This window comes from Panthera onca, chromosome E3 (assembly GCF_046562875.1).
Source record: "Panthera onca isolate mPanOnc1 chromosome E3, mPanOnc1 haplotype 2, whole genome shotgun sequence".
Taxonomy (NCBI): Eukaryota; Metazoa; Chordata; class Mammalia; order Carnivora; family Felidae; genus Panthera; species Panthera onca.
In genome coordinates, this window is record NC_138354.1 from 9367681 (window position 1) to 9381152 (window position 13472).

At 50.9% G+C, this 13472-nt stretch overlaps 1 protein-coding gene across 6 annotated transcripts in view; it reads left to right on the forward strand.

Annotated features, from left to right (window-relative positions):
* The window catches only part of STYXL1 (serine/threonine/tyrosine interacting like 1), a 72106-nt gene that overhangs the window by 26538 nt on the left and 32096 nt on the right, over positions 1-13472 (forward strand). For all 6 annotated transcript variants that reach the window (XM_081791696.1, XM_081791695.1, XM_078440446.2 and 3 more), the window contains exons 3-5: positions 1603-1664; positions 5148-5283; positions 10421-10566. In XM_081791696.1, coding sequence (XP_081647822.1) covers positions 1603-1664; positions 5148-5283; positions 10421-10566 — 344 coding nt within the window. The remainder of the gene's footprint in view (positions 1-1602; positions 1665-5147; positions 5284-10420; positions 10567-13472) is intronic.

Consider the following 13472-nt stretch of genomic DNA (forward strand, 5'->3'; position numbering starts at 1 on the left):
CCTTTGACATGATGTGGAGCATCTTTTTCTATGTTTATTTGCCACCTGCACATCTTCTTTGGTGTGCTGTGTCTGTTCATATCTTTTGCCCATTTTTAAATTGGGTTGTTTGTTGCTGAATTTAAGAATCATGTTTTGGGGGTTCCTGGCTGTCTCAGTCAGTAGAGCAAACGACTCATGATCTTGGGTTTGTGAGTTTGAGCCCCACGTTGGATGTAGAGATTACTTAAAGGATATTTTAGGGGCACCTGGGTGGCTCAGTCGGTTAGGCAGCTGACTCTTGATTTTGGCTCAGGTCATGATCTTACGTCATGAGTTTGAGCCCTGTGTCAGGCTCTGCACTGACAGTGCAGAGCCTGCTTAGATTCTCTTTCTGTCTCTGTCTCTCTCTGTCTCTCTCCCCCTCTCCTGCTCATGTGTGTTCTCTCTCTCAAAATACATAAACTTAAAAAAATAATATCTTAAAAAATGATGTTTTGGATAACAGTCCTTCTTAGAATTTATACATAAGACTTCGTTCCTGTTCCACATTCCTCCCAACTTTGAGGGCATCAGTGTCATACCTTCTGCAGGGACATTTAGAACCTCAGTTCGTAGGTTTTAGAGTCTGAATTTGGGTCTCAAATTCCATGGAGCATTTGGGATGAGCTCACTCTGGCTTTGATTTTCCCCCTTCCCACTTTTTTGGACCTCAGAGAAAACTTCCCCTAAATCAAAGATACCAAGGCTCATTGCTTAAGGGGCTATGTGGTTGTGGGTCTGATGGGGCAGGAGAGGCATGCAGGCAGCCTGGAATAAAGGAACTACAATTCCTGTCACCTCACTGTCCAAACAAACACACGTTGCAGATGGTGCAAGTACTCTAAGTAGTTTGGTCATATGCAAATACAGTTATTAAAAAACACTTTTCCTGGGGCCCCTTGGTGGTTCGGTCGGTTAAGCGTCCGACTTCGGCTCAGATCATGATCTCACTGCTTGTGTTCGAGCCCCGCGTTGGGCTCTGTGCTGACACACAGCTCCACAGCGTAGAGCCTGCTTTGGATTCTGTCTTTGTCTCTCTGCCCCTCCCCGGCTCAAGCTCTGTCTGTCTGTCTCTCTCAAATATAAATAAACATTTAAAGAGAATACTTTTCATGGGGTGCCTGGGTGGCTTAGTCGGTTGAACATCTGACCCTTGATTTTGGCTCAGGTCATGATCTCATGATTTGTGAGTTCGTGTCTGGCATCACGCTCTGCACTGACAGTGTAGAGACTGCTTAAGATTCTCTCTCTCTCTCTCTCTCTCTCTCTCTCTCTCTCTGCTCCTCCCCTGCTTGTGCATGCACACTGTCTCTCTCAAAAATAAATAAATGTTTAAAAAAAAAAAAAAAATTTTTTCCCCTCCGGGCACCTGGGTGGCTCAGTTGGTTAAGTGTCCGACTTCAGCTCAGGTCATGATCTCACGCTTTGTGGGTGTGAGCCCGGCATCGGGCTCCCTGCCGACAGTGTAGAGCCTGCTTCAGATCCTCTGTCCCCCTCTCCCTCTGCCACTCTCCTTCCCCTGCACGTGTGTGCTCTCTCTCAAAAACAAACTTTAAAAAAAAAAATACTTTTCCTTTCCAGATGTGCGTTCCAAATGGGAGTATGACGAGAGCCATGTGATTACAGCCCGTCGAGTGGAGAAGGTATAACCGGCAGAGTCAGAATGTGGGGCGGGCCTTCACTCAGGATCCGTCTCTGTCCTCCGTCATCCCGACCACATCCTCCACCCTTGACTTCCAAGTTCGTTCCTTCTTTCCCTGGTGTCTCCTCTGTCTGCCTGGTTCAGTTTCATTTTCGCCAGCTGCTGTGTGAAGACAACCCCTGGTTTGTCCTGGGTCTGCTTCAGATCTGTCCGTCTACCTTCTCGTTCAGAGATCTCACCCAGGCTTCCAGTTTCGACTACCCATCCGCGATTACCTGGGCTGTCAGTTTTACCTGTAAAATTTTGTCTGGAGAAACTGTCCCCTCCCCTTCCCACTGCCGCCCTGCGGGTGTATACTCCGTCTCTGGCCCTGTGCCCTGTACCTTGCCAGAGTGGGCTCTGCCTCGGGCATTTTTCCGGGTTAAGCTCACTGCTTGGGAGTGTAGCTCAGCAGTAGAGTATTTGACTGCAGGGTAAGCTTGCGACCTAACACCCTCCTCTCCCCACCCCTACCCATCAGTATCTGCTTTTTTTTTTCCTCCTGGGGTTGTCACTTCTCTGGCTCCATACTCTAGCTCTTAGTCCCCATTTCAGAATATTCTCTGCCTTCTGCAGCCTGTCCAGAGCTCCTTCGGGATGATGTATGGCTCCACTCTCAGATTTGCATATTCTTTTGATTCTGGCAGCTCCCTGGGTCTGAAAGAGACCTCCTCTGGGCCTCAGCCAGGCTGACGCCTCTCGGCTCCCCTCCCCAACTTTCTAACCAGCAGCCCCAGCAGGACACACGGCCCCCAATTCGATGCTCATGGCCTCCCCCTCCAGCCCCCTCGCTGGGCACACAGGCTTCTACTCTCACCCGGTCTCCCAATGACCTTGCCCTCCCGCGTTTCCTTGGTTCTCAGACGCACATAAGTCCCCCATATTTTAACACTGCCGAAATTGGAACGTGTCCTACAGTGGATTTCCACTTTAATGTGGCAGTATCTTTTCCCCCGAAAAGTGGATGTGGTGGATATCTGTTCCTTTTCTGTTGCAGCACCCCCACCCTTTTTTGAGGGGAACTCTTCCTGCCCAAATCACGGGTGTCTGGTGATAGGCCCTAAACTAGTATTCAGATCCAGGCCTCAGTGATTGGCCATGGGCCTAGGATGAAAAGAGCAAAACGGAGTTGTGATCGGAGAAGCAGGCTCCTCCTCTATTGAGCAGTTGAGTTTTGGGGGGTGGGCGTCTGGGCGTCACTGGTGGCTGTGTCACAGGCCTCAGGAGCACGTTGTCTGAGAAGGTGTGGTCTGTGTGCAGGGGGAGTGGAGAGGAGCACCTGAGGGGGAGGTCTGGGCTTCAGAGCCCTGGTTCAGGTTTTCCTGGGGATCAGTTGCTCCCCACCCCTGCTGGATGTGTTAGATGCCAGTAAATCCTTCCTTGGATGTTCACTCCTGACGGCAATGGTGATCAAATTAGTGGTGTTGACAACCAACAGTGTCTTTTTTTAAAATTTTTATTATTTAAAAATTTTTAAAAAAGTTTTTTTCATTAAAAAAATATTTTTAACATTTATTCATTTTTAAGAGCTGGAGAGAGACAGAGCATGAGTTGGGGAGGGGCAGAGAGATACACAGAATTGGAAGCAGGCTCCAGGCTCCGAGCTGTCAGCACAGAGTCCGACGTGGGGCTCGAACTCACAAACCGTGAGATTGTGACCTGAGCTGAAGTCAGATGCTTAACCAACTGAGCCATCCAGGCACCCCAGAAACTTTTTTTTTTAATGCTTATTTATTTTTGAGAGAGAGACAGAGACAGAGTGTGAGTGAGGGAGGAGCAGAGAGAGAGGGAGACACAGAATCTGAAGCAGGCTCCAGGCTCTGAGTGGTCACCACAGAGTCTGACGTGGGGTTCGAACTGACAAGCCGTGAGATCATGACCTGAGCCGAAGAGGGACACTTAACGGACTGAGCCACCAGGTGCCCATAACCAACAGTCTCTTAATCTAGGAAATCCAGTTCTCATGGCCCCCTGAGCACACTGCTTCCAGAACTTTTGCTGGGAGCACAGGGATGTATGTGCCAGCTTTGCTAATCACTGTGTCCCAGATGCTCAGCCTGGTCCCTGGCATCTGGGATGAACTCAACACTTGTTTGTTGACTAAAATGAACACCTGGAAGTGTGCCTTCTGCCTGGAACATCCCCCCCCACCCTTGTCCATCTGGCAAATTTCCCCTCGCCCTTGCGGTCCCATCGCCAAACCTCCCTGCCCTCCACGGCCTTTCTGAGTCTTTCAGGCTGGCACGGCTGTTTCCCTTTGCCTTTTTGAACCTCTGTATTCCAGAACCTCACACCGGGTACGTGCAGAGTGCATCCTCAGTGAATACTTAAGTGAAAGGGCACATGAACGTGCAGCCACATCTCTCCTGCTCTCCCGCCTGCTCCAGCCTCCGTGGGCTCTCCTCTCCTTCCTCTTTACTCGTGTCTTCTCCATCTCCGGAAACCCCCTCCCCTCATTAGCTGTCCAAACCCTGCTGGTCCCCTGAGCACTCGCTCGCTCTCCTGGTGCCTCCAGACAAATGTGATTCCTCCCCTCTCAGTCCCAGACAACTTCCTGGTCTGTCCCTCCACGGGCCTTGCCTGACTGCCTTCAGGTAGAGTCGACGTACACTCGCCCTGTTCCACCGGCAGGTCCTCGTCTGGCCATCTTTGTCAGTCAGACCAGGTCCCAAGGGACAGAGGCAGGCTCGGGATCCCTTAAGCAGTGGGGGCCTTGGGGGAGCACTACGAACGAGTGAAGACTAACTTCTCAGCCGGTGCCCAGCCAGGCCTCCTCGAGCTCTGGAACACCCTTTGGCATCCTGGGCATTGTTCCTGTGTCCGTTGTCCACCACCCTGGCGACTCAGCGGCCCCCGACTACTCATGACATCCTGGTTCCTGTTTGCCCTTTCCTCTCTCTGACTGGATTTATAGCCACAGGCCGGGCACTCTTCTAGAGTCAGGGTACATCTGCAACCACAAAAAGGCAGAAGTTCCCACTCTCAGAGAGCCTACACTCGAGCATACAGTTGGCCCCGTTATAGCACTTGCTCTTGACCTGCTTATCCAAGCTCTCTGCTTACTGCCCTTTCTATGGCAGATTTTGGATTTGGCCACCACTGCCAGTGACCGTCCCCCATAGAGGGTGTCATCAGCCTGGCCAGGGTCGCTTCGATGGCAAGCGTGCCAGGCCGCCTAGCGGGCTGCGGGGCCGGTCAGTGGACCAGCACTTCTCCGGTCGGGCGCTGTCTCTGGTCCGCTCAGCTGTGGTCAGCTATTCACAGCAGCGCACGTGGATGCGGAAGGCGCTTGGAGCTCTGCAAACTCTCCGGTCCCTTCTCGGTGCTTCCGTGCCTGTGGGTGTAGTCAGGGGAACGGCACGGTCTGACCTCCGGTGCTGGTGTGCAGGGGGCGTTTGCTCAACTGAACCCACCTGCCCACACACCTGTCTTGTGGTTTCTGTAGAAGGCGAGCAAGTATCTTCTCCCGGAGTCTGTGGATCTGGAGTGCGTGAGATACTGTGTGGTGTATGACCACAACACCAGCACCCTGGAGATCGTCTTAAAAGAGGAGGAAGGTGACAACGGTGACGACGGGCCGGGTAGGTCTTGACAGGGAAGAACTTCTGCCGCGTACTGGGAACCATACCAAAGGCTCTCCCCGGGTCGACGCCTGCAATCCGCAGAACATCCCTGTGAGAAATGGGCACGTCAAGAACGGGGGTGGGTCTGGCTCAGGTTTTCCCTTCCTCACAAGACGATAGGCGAGGCTGCCACAGTGTCACAGATGCTGGCAGAAGACCCGAGGCTCCTGAGTCCGAGTCGACGGACTTCATGACTCAGAGCAGTGAAAGTGACCAGAATGTCCCCATTCTCTACGCTGGTGCCCAAGCCCCGACTCTCACAGGGTGGCAGGAAGGAGGGCCGGGTAATAGCCACCTACACGGTGGCTTGTGTTCCAGGAGAACTCTGAGCTCAGGGGCCTGAATCTTTGATAATGGGCAGAAAGCCTGCCCGCCCCTGACTCTGGAGGGAGAAGCCATCTGTCTTCCAAAGCCGTTTGATATACGGATGTTCTTGAAAAGCCAGTACCTTTGCTCAAAGGACACGTAGAAACGTGAGAAGCTACAGAGAATGGTTTCCTAATAGGTAACATCCCCCATTTTATAGAAGGGGAAATTGAGGCCCAGAAAGTTACGTGCAGTAACTCACTCAGGGTCCCACACATGTTGAGTTATTTATTCCCACATAACGAGTTAGCCCCCAATTTGGTAGCTTAATGCAGCAAAGGTTAATTAATTAACCAGTACCAGGTTCCGGCACAGGTCTCTCCCGAGATCGCAGTCGAGATGCTGGCCAGGGTCGCTGTCATCTGAAGGTGTCACTGGGCCAGGACGATGTGCATCTGAGGTGTCTCACACAGGTAGGGCCAGGAGGCCTTCGTTCTGCGCCACCTAGACCTCTCCATAGGACCGCTTGCGTGGCCTTGCGACATGGCAGCTGGTTTCCCCCAGAGTGGGCCATCCAAGAAGGAGAGAGAGCAAAGGAAAGGCACATGCCTTTTATAACTGACTCCTGAGACTTCCAAGGTCACTTCTGCCACATTCTGTTCATTAGAAGGAAGTCACTAAGTGCAGCTTACTCTGAAGGGATGGAGAATCAGACTCAACCTTTATTTTTTTTAAATTTATTTTAAAGTTCATTTTTTATTTATTTTGAGAGAGAGATAGAGAGCAAGCAGGGGAGGGGCAGAGGGAGAGAGAATCCCAAGCAGGCTCTGTGCTGCCAGTGCAGAGCCCTATGCGGGGCTTGAACTCACAAACCGTGAGATCATGGCCTGACCGAAATCAAGAGTCAGATGCTCAACAGACTGAGCCACCCAGGTGCCCCTCAACCTTTATTTTTTTTTAATGTTTATTTATTTTGAGAGAGAGAGAGAGAGCACGTGTGAGCAGGGAAGGGCAGAGAGTGAGGGATGGGGCACAGAGGCTCTGTTTCTTCTGGCTCAGCTGCGAATAGGTGTGGGTGTTTCCATGGCCCCGGGGCATTCACACCACAGTGGTCACTAGGTGGCGCCAGGCTTCCACCTTTAATAAAACCAGTCTTCTGGAGGTCCTTAGTCAGGAAATTGTGCCCTGTTCCCCCAAGCTTATCTTGTTGGGTTCCAGTCTGCAATCCTAAGATTGCGGGCTGGACCCTAAAGCCATAGGAAATGGTTGTCAATAAAGATAACCCCCTCTACGTTGTATAGCTGACCTCACCTTGCCACGGGACCCCCATTCTCATTCCTTAGGAAACCACAACCACAAAACAACACAGCAAGACCTCAAACCACACACACACACGTATATCTACACCTTGCCCAGTCAAGGCTCTTTTCTCCTTTAAAATGGCATCTTTCAGGTAAACGCAGTCTTTGGGGTAAAAGACCATTTTGAGGTTTCTCTCAAGATCCCTTTCCCCTTCCTACTGTTAAGCACGCACCTCCCCACCCCCTCCAAGGAAATCTGTTTGTGGGTGGAGCCTCCATCACACATCCTAGAAGCAGGGGTCCATCTCTCCTGCCCTCCTGGTGAGGTGTAGCTCACCTGTGTGGCCTGTGGCCACGGGCCTCTGTCCTTGCTGTGTCTGTGGCTGACATGTCCCCATCTAGTGTGAGTCATGAGCAGTTCCCTACCCCCAGCTCTGTGCCCTCCTTCTCAGGCTTTCCATGAGTGCTGCTGGTCCCTGGGCTGTTGCTACTTTTCTCCTATCCAGCGTTAGGTTAACCACCCTCCTGTCCTGCTGTAGCAGAAATGGGGCACAGGTGGTTTTTAGGACCCCCCAGTTCCTGCAGATGAGGTGTTTTCACTTTCTCAGCTGGATCTCTTCTTAGGAACCGAGAGTACCTTTCCTTGTCTTGGCCTCTGCGGTGGGTTCGTTCTTTCTTTCTTTCTTTCTTTCTTTCTTTCTTTCTTAATATTTGTTTTTATTTTGAGAGAAAGTGAGTGGGGAGAGAGGCAGAGAGAGAGAGAGAGAGAGAGAGAGACAGAAAGAATCCCAAGCAGGCTCCACACTCAGCATGAAACCCGACATGGAGCTCAATCTCACGAACCATGAGATCATGACCTGAGTCGAAATCAAGAGTTGGGTGTTGAACCCACGGAGCCACCCATGTTGCCCTGGGGCTCTTTCTCTAAACTCCTTTTACCAGGCCAAGGGCAGCCCCCTTCTTGTAGGAGAGACATTTCCCTTATGTTAAACCATCCTTCCTTCCTTGTAACATGTGGATTACAGACACTCCCCACCCTTGCCCAAATTGGGCTCTTGATATGTGTGGGTAGAGTTCCCTGGGCTGGGGCATTCACAACAACCATGGGGGGAAGCTTTGGGAATTTTTTTTTTTCTTCCTCTCTCAACACAGCCTGACTTTCAAGCCAATTGTCCTCGTGCTGAGGACCAAAAATAATTGAACTTAAAGCTCCCTGCTGAATGGAAAGCCCCTTAGCCTGGAAGTCGTCCCAGCGTTTTGAAGCAGTGGGTGCCCAGTTCAACATGTATGAAGCCTCGTGTCCATGGAGAACTGAAGGTTAATGGGATTAAAAATGAATTTAAGGTTTTAAAAATATTAACCCCATGGTATCCATGGCTGGGTAGCCTGGGCCCCTGGCTATTCTCATGGCTCTCCCCTGGAATCTCTAATTATTCTCCTGGAAACTGGCCTTCTTCCATTGACCCCATGGCACCCCAATGGATAGGCCTCCAGCCAGTCATGTGACATTGGCGGGGGAGCAGCTGTCTGGTTTAAAGGCAACAGCAGTGTGTCTGGGGACTCCCCTCTCCTAGGCCCTCTGACCCTTTAGCCATTATTCAGCCTCTCGCTCAAGAGGGAGATGGTGTTGAGACACCCAGCATTCTGGTTTCCAAGCCCAGCCTTCTAGGATAGGGTTTGGCCCCTGTCTTGCCAGCTACAGGTTCTTTAGATACAGTCTCTCCCGACAGGTCTGGAGGCCATTGTTGGGCTCAGCAGCCCCTGCTGGAATTGGCTTTCTCTCTTTGGACAAAGGTTTGATATAGAAGCCCGAGTCTGTGCCCTTCCCTTTCTCCTTTAGCTGGCTCTCCAGAGTCTGCTGCATGGTATTTCTCTTTAAGGCTCAGATCCTGGCCTTGGGATATCTTGGCTCAGCCTTAATTATGTAAACTTCCTGCCATACCTATATCTATATCTATATCTATATCTATATCTATATCTATATCTATATCTATAGCTATAGCTATATCTATAGCTATATCTATAGCTATATCTATATCCATGCATATGGTCTCCTGGTGATTCTGTGGATCAGCGAGGGCATTTAAGATGAACACATTGTCAAAACCACAGTGAGCTATCACTTCACACCCACTAGAATGGCCACGATCCAAAAGACGGATGCTAAGGAGCATCAGTGAGGGTGTGGAAAAATTGGAGCACTCCTGCTTCGCTGGTCTGAGTGTAAGGTGGTGCAGGTGCTGTGAAACAGTTTGGTATTTCCTTCCAAAAGTTCATTGTAGGGGCGTCTGGGTGGCTCAGTCAGTTAAGCGTCTGACTTTGGCTCAGGTCACGATCTCATGATTCATGAGTTTGAGATTCATGATTCATTGAACCCCGCATCGGGCTCTGTGCAGACAGAGCCTGGAGCCTGCTTTGGATTCTGTATCTCCCTCTCCCTCTGCCCTCTCCAGTTCATGCTCTGTCTCTCTCTCTCAAAAATAAACATTAAAAAAATTTTTTTTAAAGTTCAATGTAGAGTTACTGTATGGTTCAGTTCTGCTTCTCGGTACGTACGTGAAAACGTGCCCACAGAATCTTGCGTGCCAGTGTTCACAGCAGCACCATCCGCAATAGCCAAGATGTGGACATGGCCCTATGTGCATTGGCAGATGAATGGATAAACCAAAAGGCGGTAGAGTCACATGATGAAATAGCATTCAGCCCTAAAAAAGAACAGAGTACTGGCCCACGCTACAACATGGATGAAATTTGAAGATCTTATGCGGGGCGAAAGAAGCCAGACCCAAAGCACCATTTGCATGATTCCCTTTACACAAAACGTCCAGAATGGGCAAATCTGTAGAGAGAAATTAGATCAGTGGTTGCCTCGTGCTGGGTGTTTGAAGGGAAATAAGGAGCAAAACCTAACTGGTGCAGGAGTGCCTTTTGGGGGGTGATGGTTGCACAACTCTGTGAATACCCTAAGAACCATTACCTTATACACTTTAACTAGGTGAATTGTCTGGTATACGATATGTGTTGTGTGTATATATTAGAGAGATTTCTCTGTTAAATCATCTTTCCTTGCAATAACGTGGGGATCTATACAATTTAAGAGTTTACAGAAAAGAAGCATCAACTTAATTAGTAGCAAGTGGCTTTTTAAATTTTATTTTTTAATGTTTGTTTTTGTGAGAGAGCGAGTGAGCAGGGACAGAGAGAAAGAGAGAGACAGAATCCGAAGCAGGCTCCAGGCTGTCAGCACAGAGCCCGACGCAGGGCTCAAACGCACTAACCACAAGATCATGACCTGAGCCGAAGTTGGACACCCAACCGACTGAGCCACCCAGGCGGGCCCCTTAAATTTTAGTTATTAACACTCCTCTCCATTTATATTTGCTCAGTTTCCTAGACCGCTGCTTTTCCAGACAGGTGACCATCTACTGGAGCTCAGGGTGAATGGTGCGCACACAGGGGACATTCACCTCTTTGGTCTCCGCTCTTAGGACTGGTGCCTGGCGCTGCCGTCGAGTGTGGCAGAGCCCTGGCCAACCTCACCCGCCACCCCATCTGCATCCTGAGAGGAGGCTATCAGGGCTTCTCGGCCATATACCACTTCTTCCGGACGCAGAAGATCATCTGGATGCCACAGGTAAGGCAGGGTATCCAGCACAGGCAGGCTCAGGTGGGAGCCCGGTCTTCCCCAGGGGACGGAGGGGTAGGGAGCTGGGGTAGAGGAAAGAGGAGGCCGGTGACAGGGAGACGTAGAAGGGATGTAGGAGCCTGTGCTTGGGAAATGAACTTGGGGCAGCAGGAGGTCCAGGCCCCTGTGATGGGGCAGCAGGAGGTCCAGGCCACTGTGACGAATTTATCATTGCCAGGTTCAAGCCAGAGTTAGCGTGGTGTGTAAGAGGTGGGGCCCGTCCAGAGTGGAGGGATTCCTGAGGGGAGGGGGCTCCAGGTGGTGGGCCATCACCAAAGACCAGCAGGGGCACCATGATTTGAGGCTGCCTCTCCATTGGCAGCTGTCTGGACCCACAAGGCCTGACTGGTCCAGAGGACCCAAGAAAGGGTGAGCTAGCATCCCTACCTATGAGGAGTTCTTGGCTAGCGGGGGAGACCAGGGGCACCCTAGGTATCTGGAGCCTCCAGAGGCACCTCCTAGAGCCAAACCGGAAGGAGGAGGAGCTGGTGAGCGGGAGAAGTGGATGCAGGGGTGGCCTTGACCTGCAGGCCGGGGGAGGGGGGGGGCTGGTCCCTGGAGGGCAGTGTCAAGCTTATTGGAGGGTCTGAAGACAGTGGAATGTAAACATTCCGGGGGGTGGTTTCCTTCTTTCCGATAATTGCCTTTAGCTTTTTGCCCTTAGTGTCTTAGGCTGATTCATAAATTCTGGCCACTTCCAATCTAATCCTAAAATGAGTGGGGAAGTGTGCATGTAAACTGGATTTTTTTAGAGATACATGGTGAAATATTTATGGGTAAAACAATATAACGTCTGGAACTTCCTTCAGAATAATCCAGGGTGGGTTGGGAAGTTGGTGAGGGAATAGAGAAAACAAAATTGGCCACTAGTTGGTCATGTTTGCAAATGAGTGATCTTCACAGGGGTTTATGATGTGCGTCTCTGCTCTTGTATATTTTTGAAATAATTTTTAAAAGTTTAATGTTTATTTTTGAGAGAAAGACCGTGGGGGAGGGGCAGAGAGACAGGGAGACAAAGAATCCAAAGCAGGCTCCAGGCTCTGAGCTGTTAGCACAGAGCCCGATGCAGGGCTGGAACCCACGAACCATGAGATCATGACTTGAGCCGAAATCAAGAGTCGGACACTCAACCGACTGAGCCACCTAAGGACCCCTCAAATAATTAAAAAAAAAATTTTTTTTAATGTTTTATTTTGTTTTTTGAGACAGAGAGAGACAGAACGTGAGCAGCCGTCGAGGAGGGCAGAGACAGAGAGGGACACACAGAATTGGAAGCAGGCTCCAGGCTCTGAGCTATCAGCACAGAGCCAACATGGGTCTCGAACTCACAAGCCTTCGAGCTGTGAGATCATGACCTGAGCTGAAGTCAGCTGCTCAACTGACTGAGCCACCCAGGCGCCCGTGAAATAATTTTTTTGAAGGAGAGTAAAAAGATTCAGTCCAGTGCAAGCTAGGCTCGTGTACCATTCCAATCTCAGATCTGGATCAAATCTCAGTTCTTCCATCCCACAGAGCTGGAAGACAGTCTTCGGTTTGTGGGGGTGGGAGTCGCAAGGGGGGTGGGTTAGCTATAGGGACCTCTGTTCTCTGCCCGGCTCCTGGGCCTGTGACTGTGGTGCTGGGGGTCCAGAGTGGGACCCGTCTTGTCGGACTGGCTGCCCTCAGTGGTGGGGAAATGCCTCCTCACTCTGGCCCAGCCTTGTTCTGTCCGTTGCCGGTGGCCTTAGCTGCTGGTTTTCCTGGGACCTGGTTCAGGGGGCCCATTTATTACTAAGGATCTTTCAGAGAAACCCCGCTGAGACCTCCTGCCAGAAGCACCCCCAATTCCTTGTTTTTCTCTGGCAGTCCGTGACCCCTGACCATGTCCACACTCCTTCACCTGAATCCCTGAAGGAGCCACAAGGGAGTGATGGTAAGGAAAGAGACCCAGGCCGACCTTGCTGCAGCTGCTCCTTATCTGGACTCAGCTGCCCCAGCCAGCCTGGGCACAAAGGCAGAGACTCCTGTCTGAGGTTGTATGTGTTCCCATATCCAGGCTATTCATGTCTACCTGCCCTCCTTCGTCTGACGTAACCATGGTTTGATTTTCAGCTTACCAGGTGTATAGCCGTCTCCCCATCCTGCCAGACACTCCTTGCTCCGAGAGGAGCCCCCCATTACTGGCCTTTTAGTGTGTGAAATAAGCATTTCTCTGCAAACATCACACTGCTGATAACTTACCCCCTGCCTTTTTTAAAAAAAAGCTTTAGTAAAGTATAACGGACATAGGATGAACTGCACATATTTAAATGTACATTTGGGGGGCGCCTGGGTGGCTCAGTCGGTTGAGCGTCCGACTTCAGCTCAGGTCACGATCTTGCGGTCCGTGAGTTCGAGCCCCACATCAGGCTCCAGGCCGATGGCCCAGAGCCTGGAGCCTGCTTCCGATTCTGTGTCTCCCTCTCTCTCTGCCCCTCCCCCGTTCATGCTCTGTCTCTCTCTGTCTCAAAAATAAATAAACGTTAAAAAAAAAATTAAAAAAAAAATGTACATTTGGGTCAGCGTTGACATGTGTATACACCTGTGACTTGCCCTTGGCCCCAGTCTTAGCATAGATTGGGAAAAGGGGTGGCTGGTGGTGGTAGCTAGCAGTGCCTGCAGGGGTGAGTTCTGCCCCGGGATCTGTGGCCCTCTATAGAATGTAGGCACCTAGTATTTGTCCCTGTTTGGGACCTTCGTTAGTAATTCCTGGGCGAGGATGAAAGCCCCACTCACCTCCTGCTTTGTGCTTTGATGTGCTATAAAGCAGGGGTGTCCCTGCTGCTCCCCAAGGAACTCCCAGGAGGGGTGATGGGGGCACTGAACCCCACTTCAGA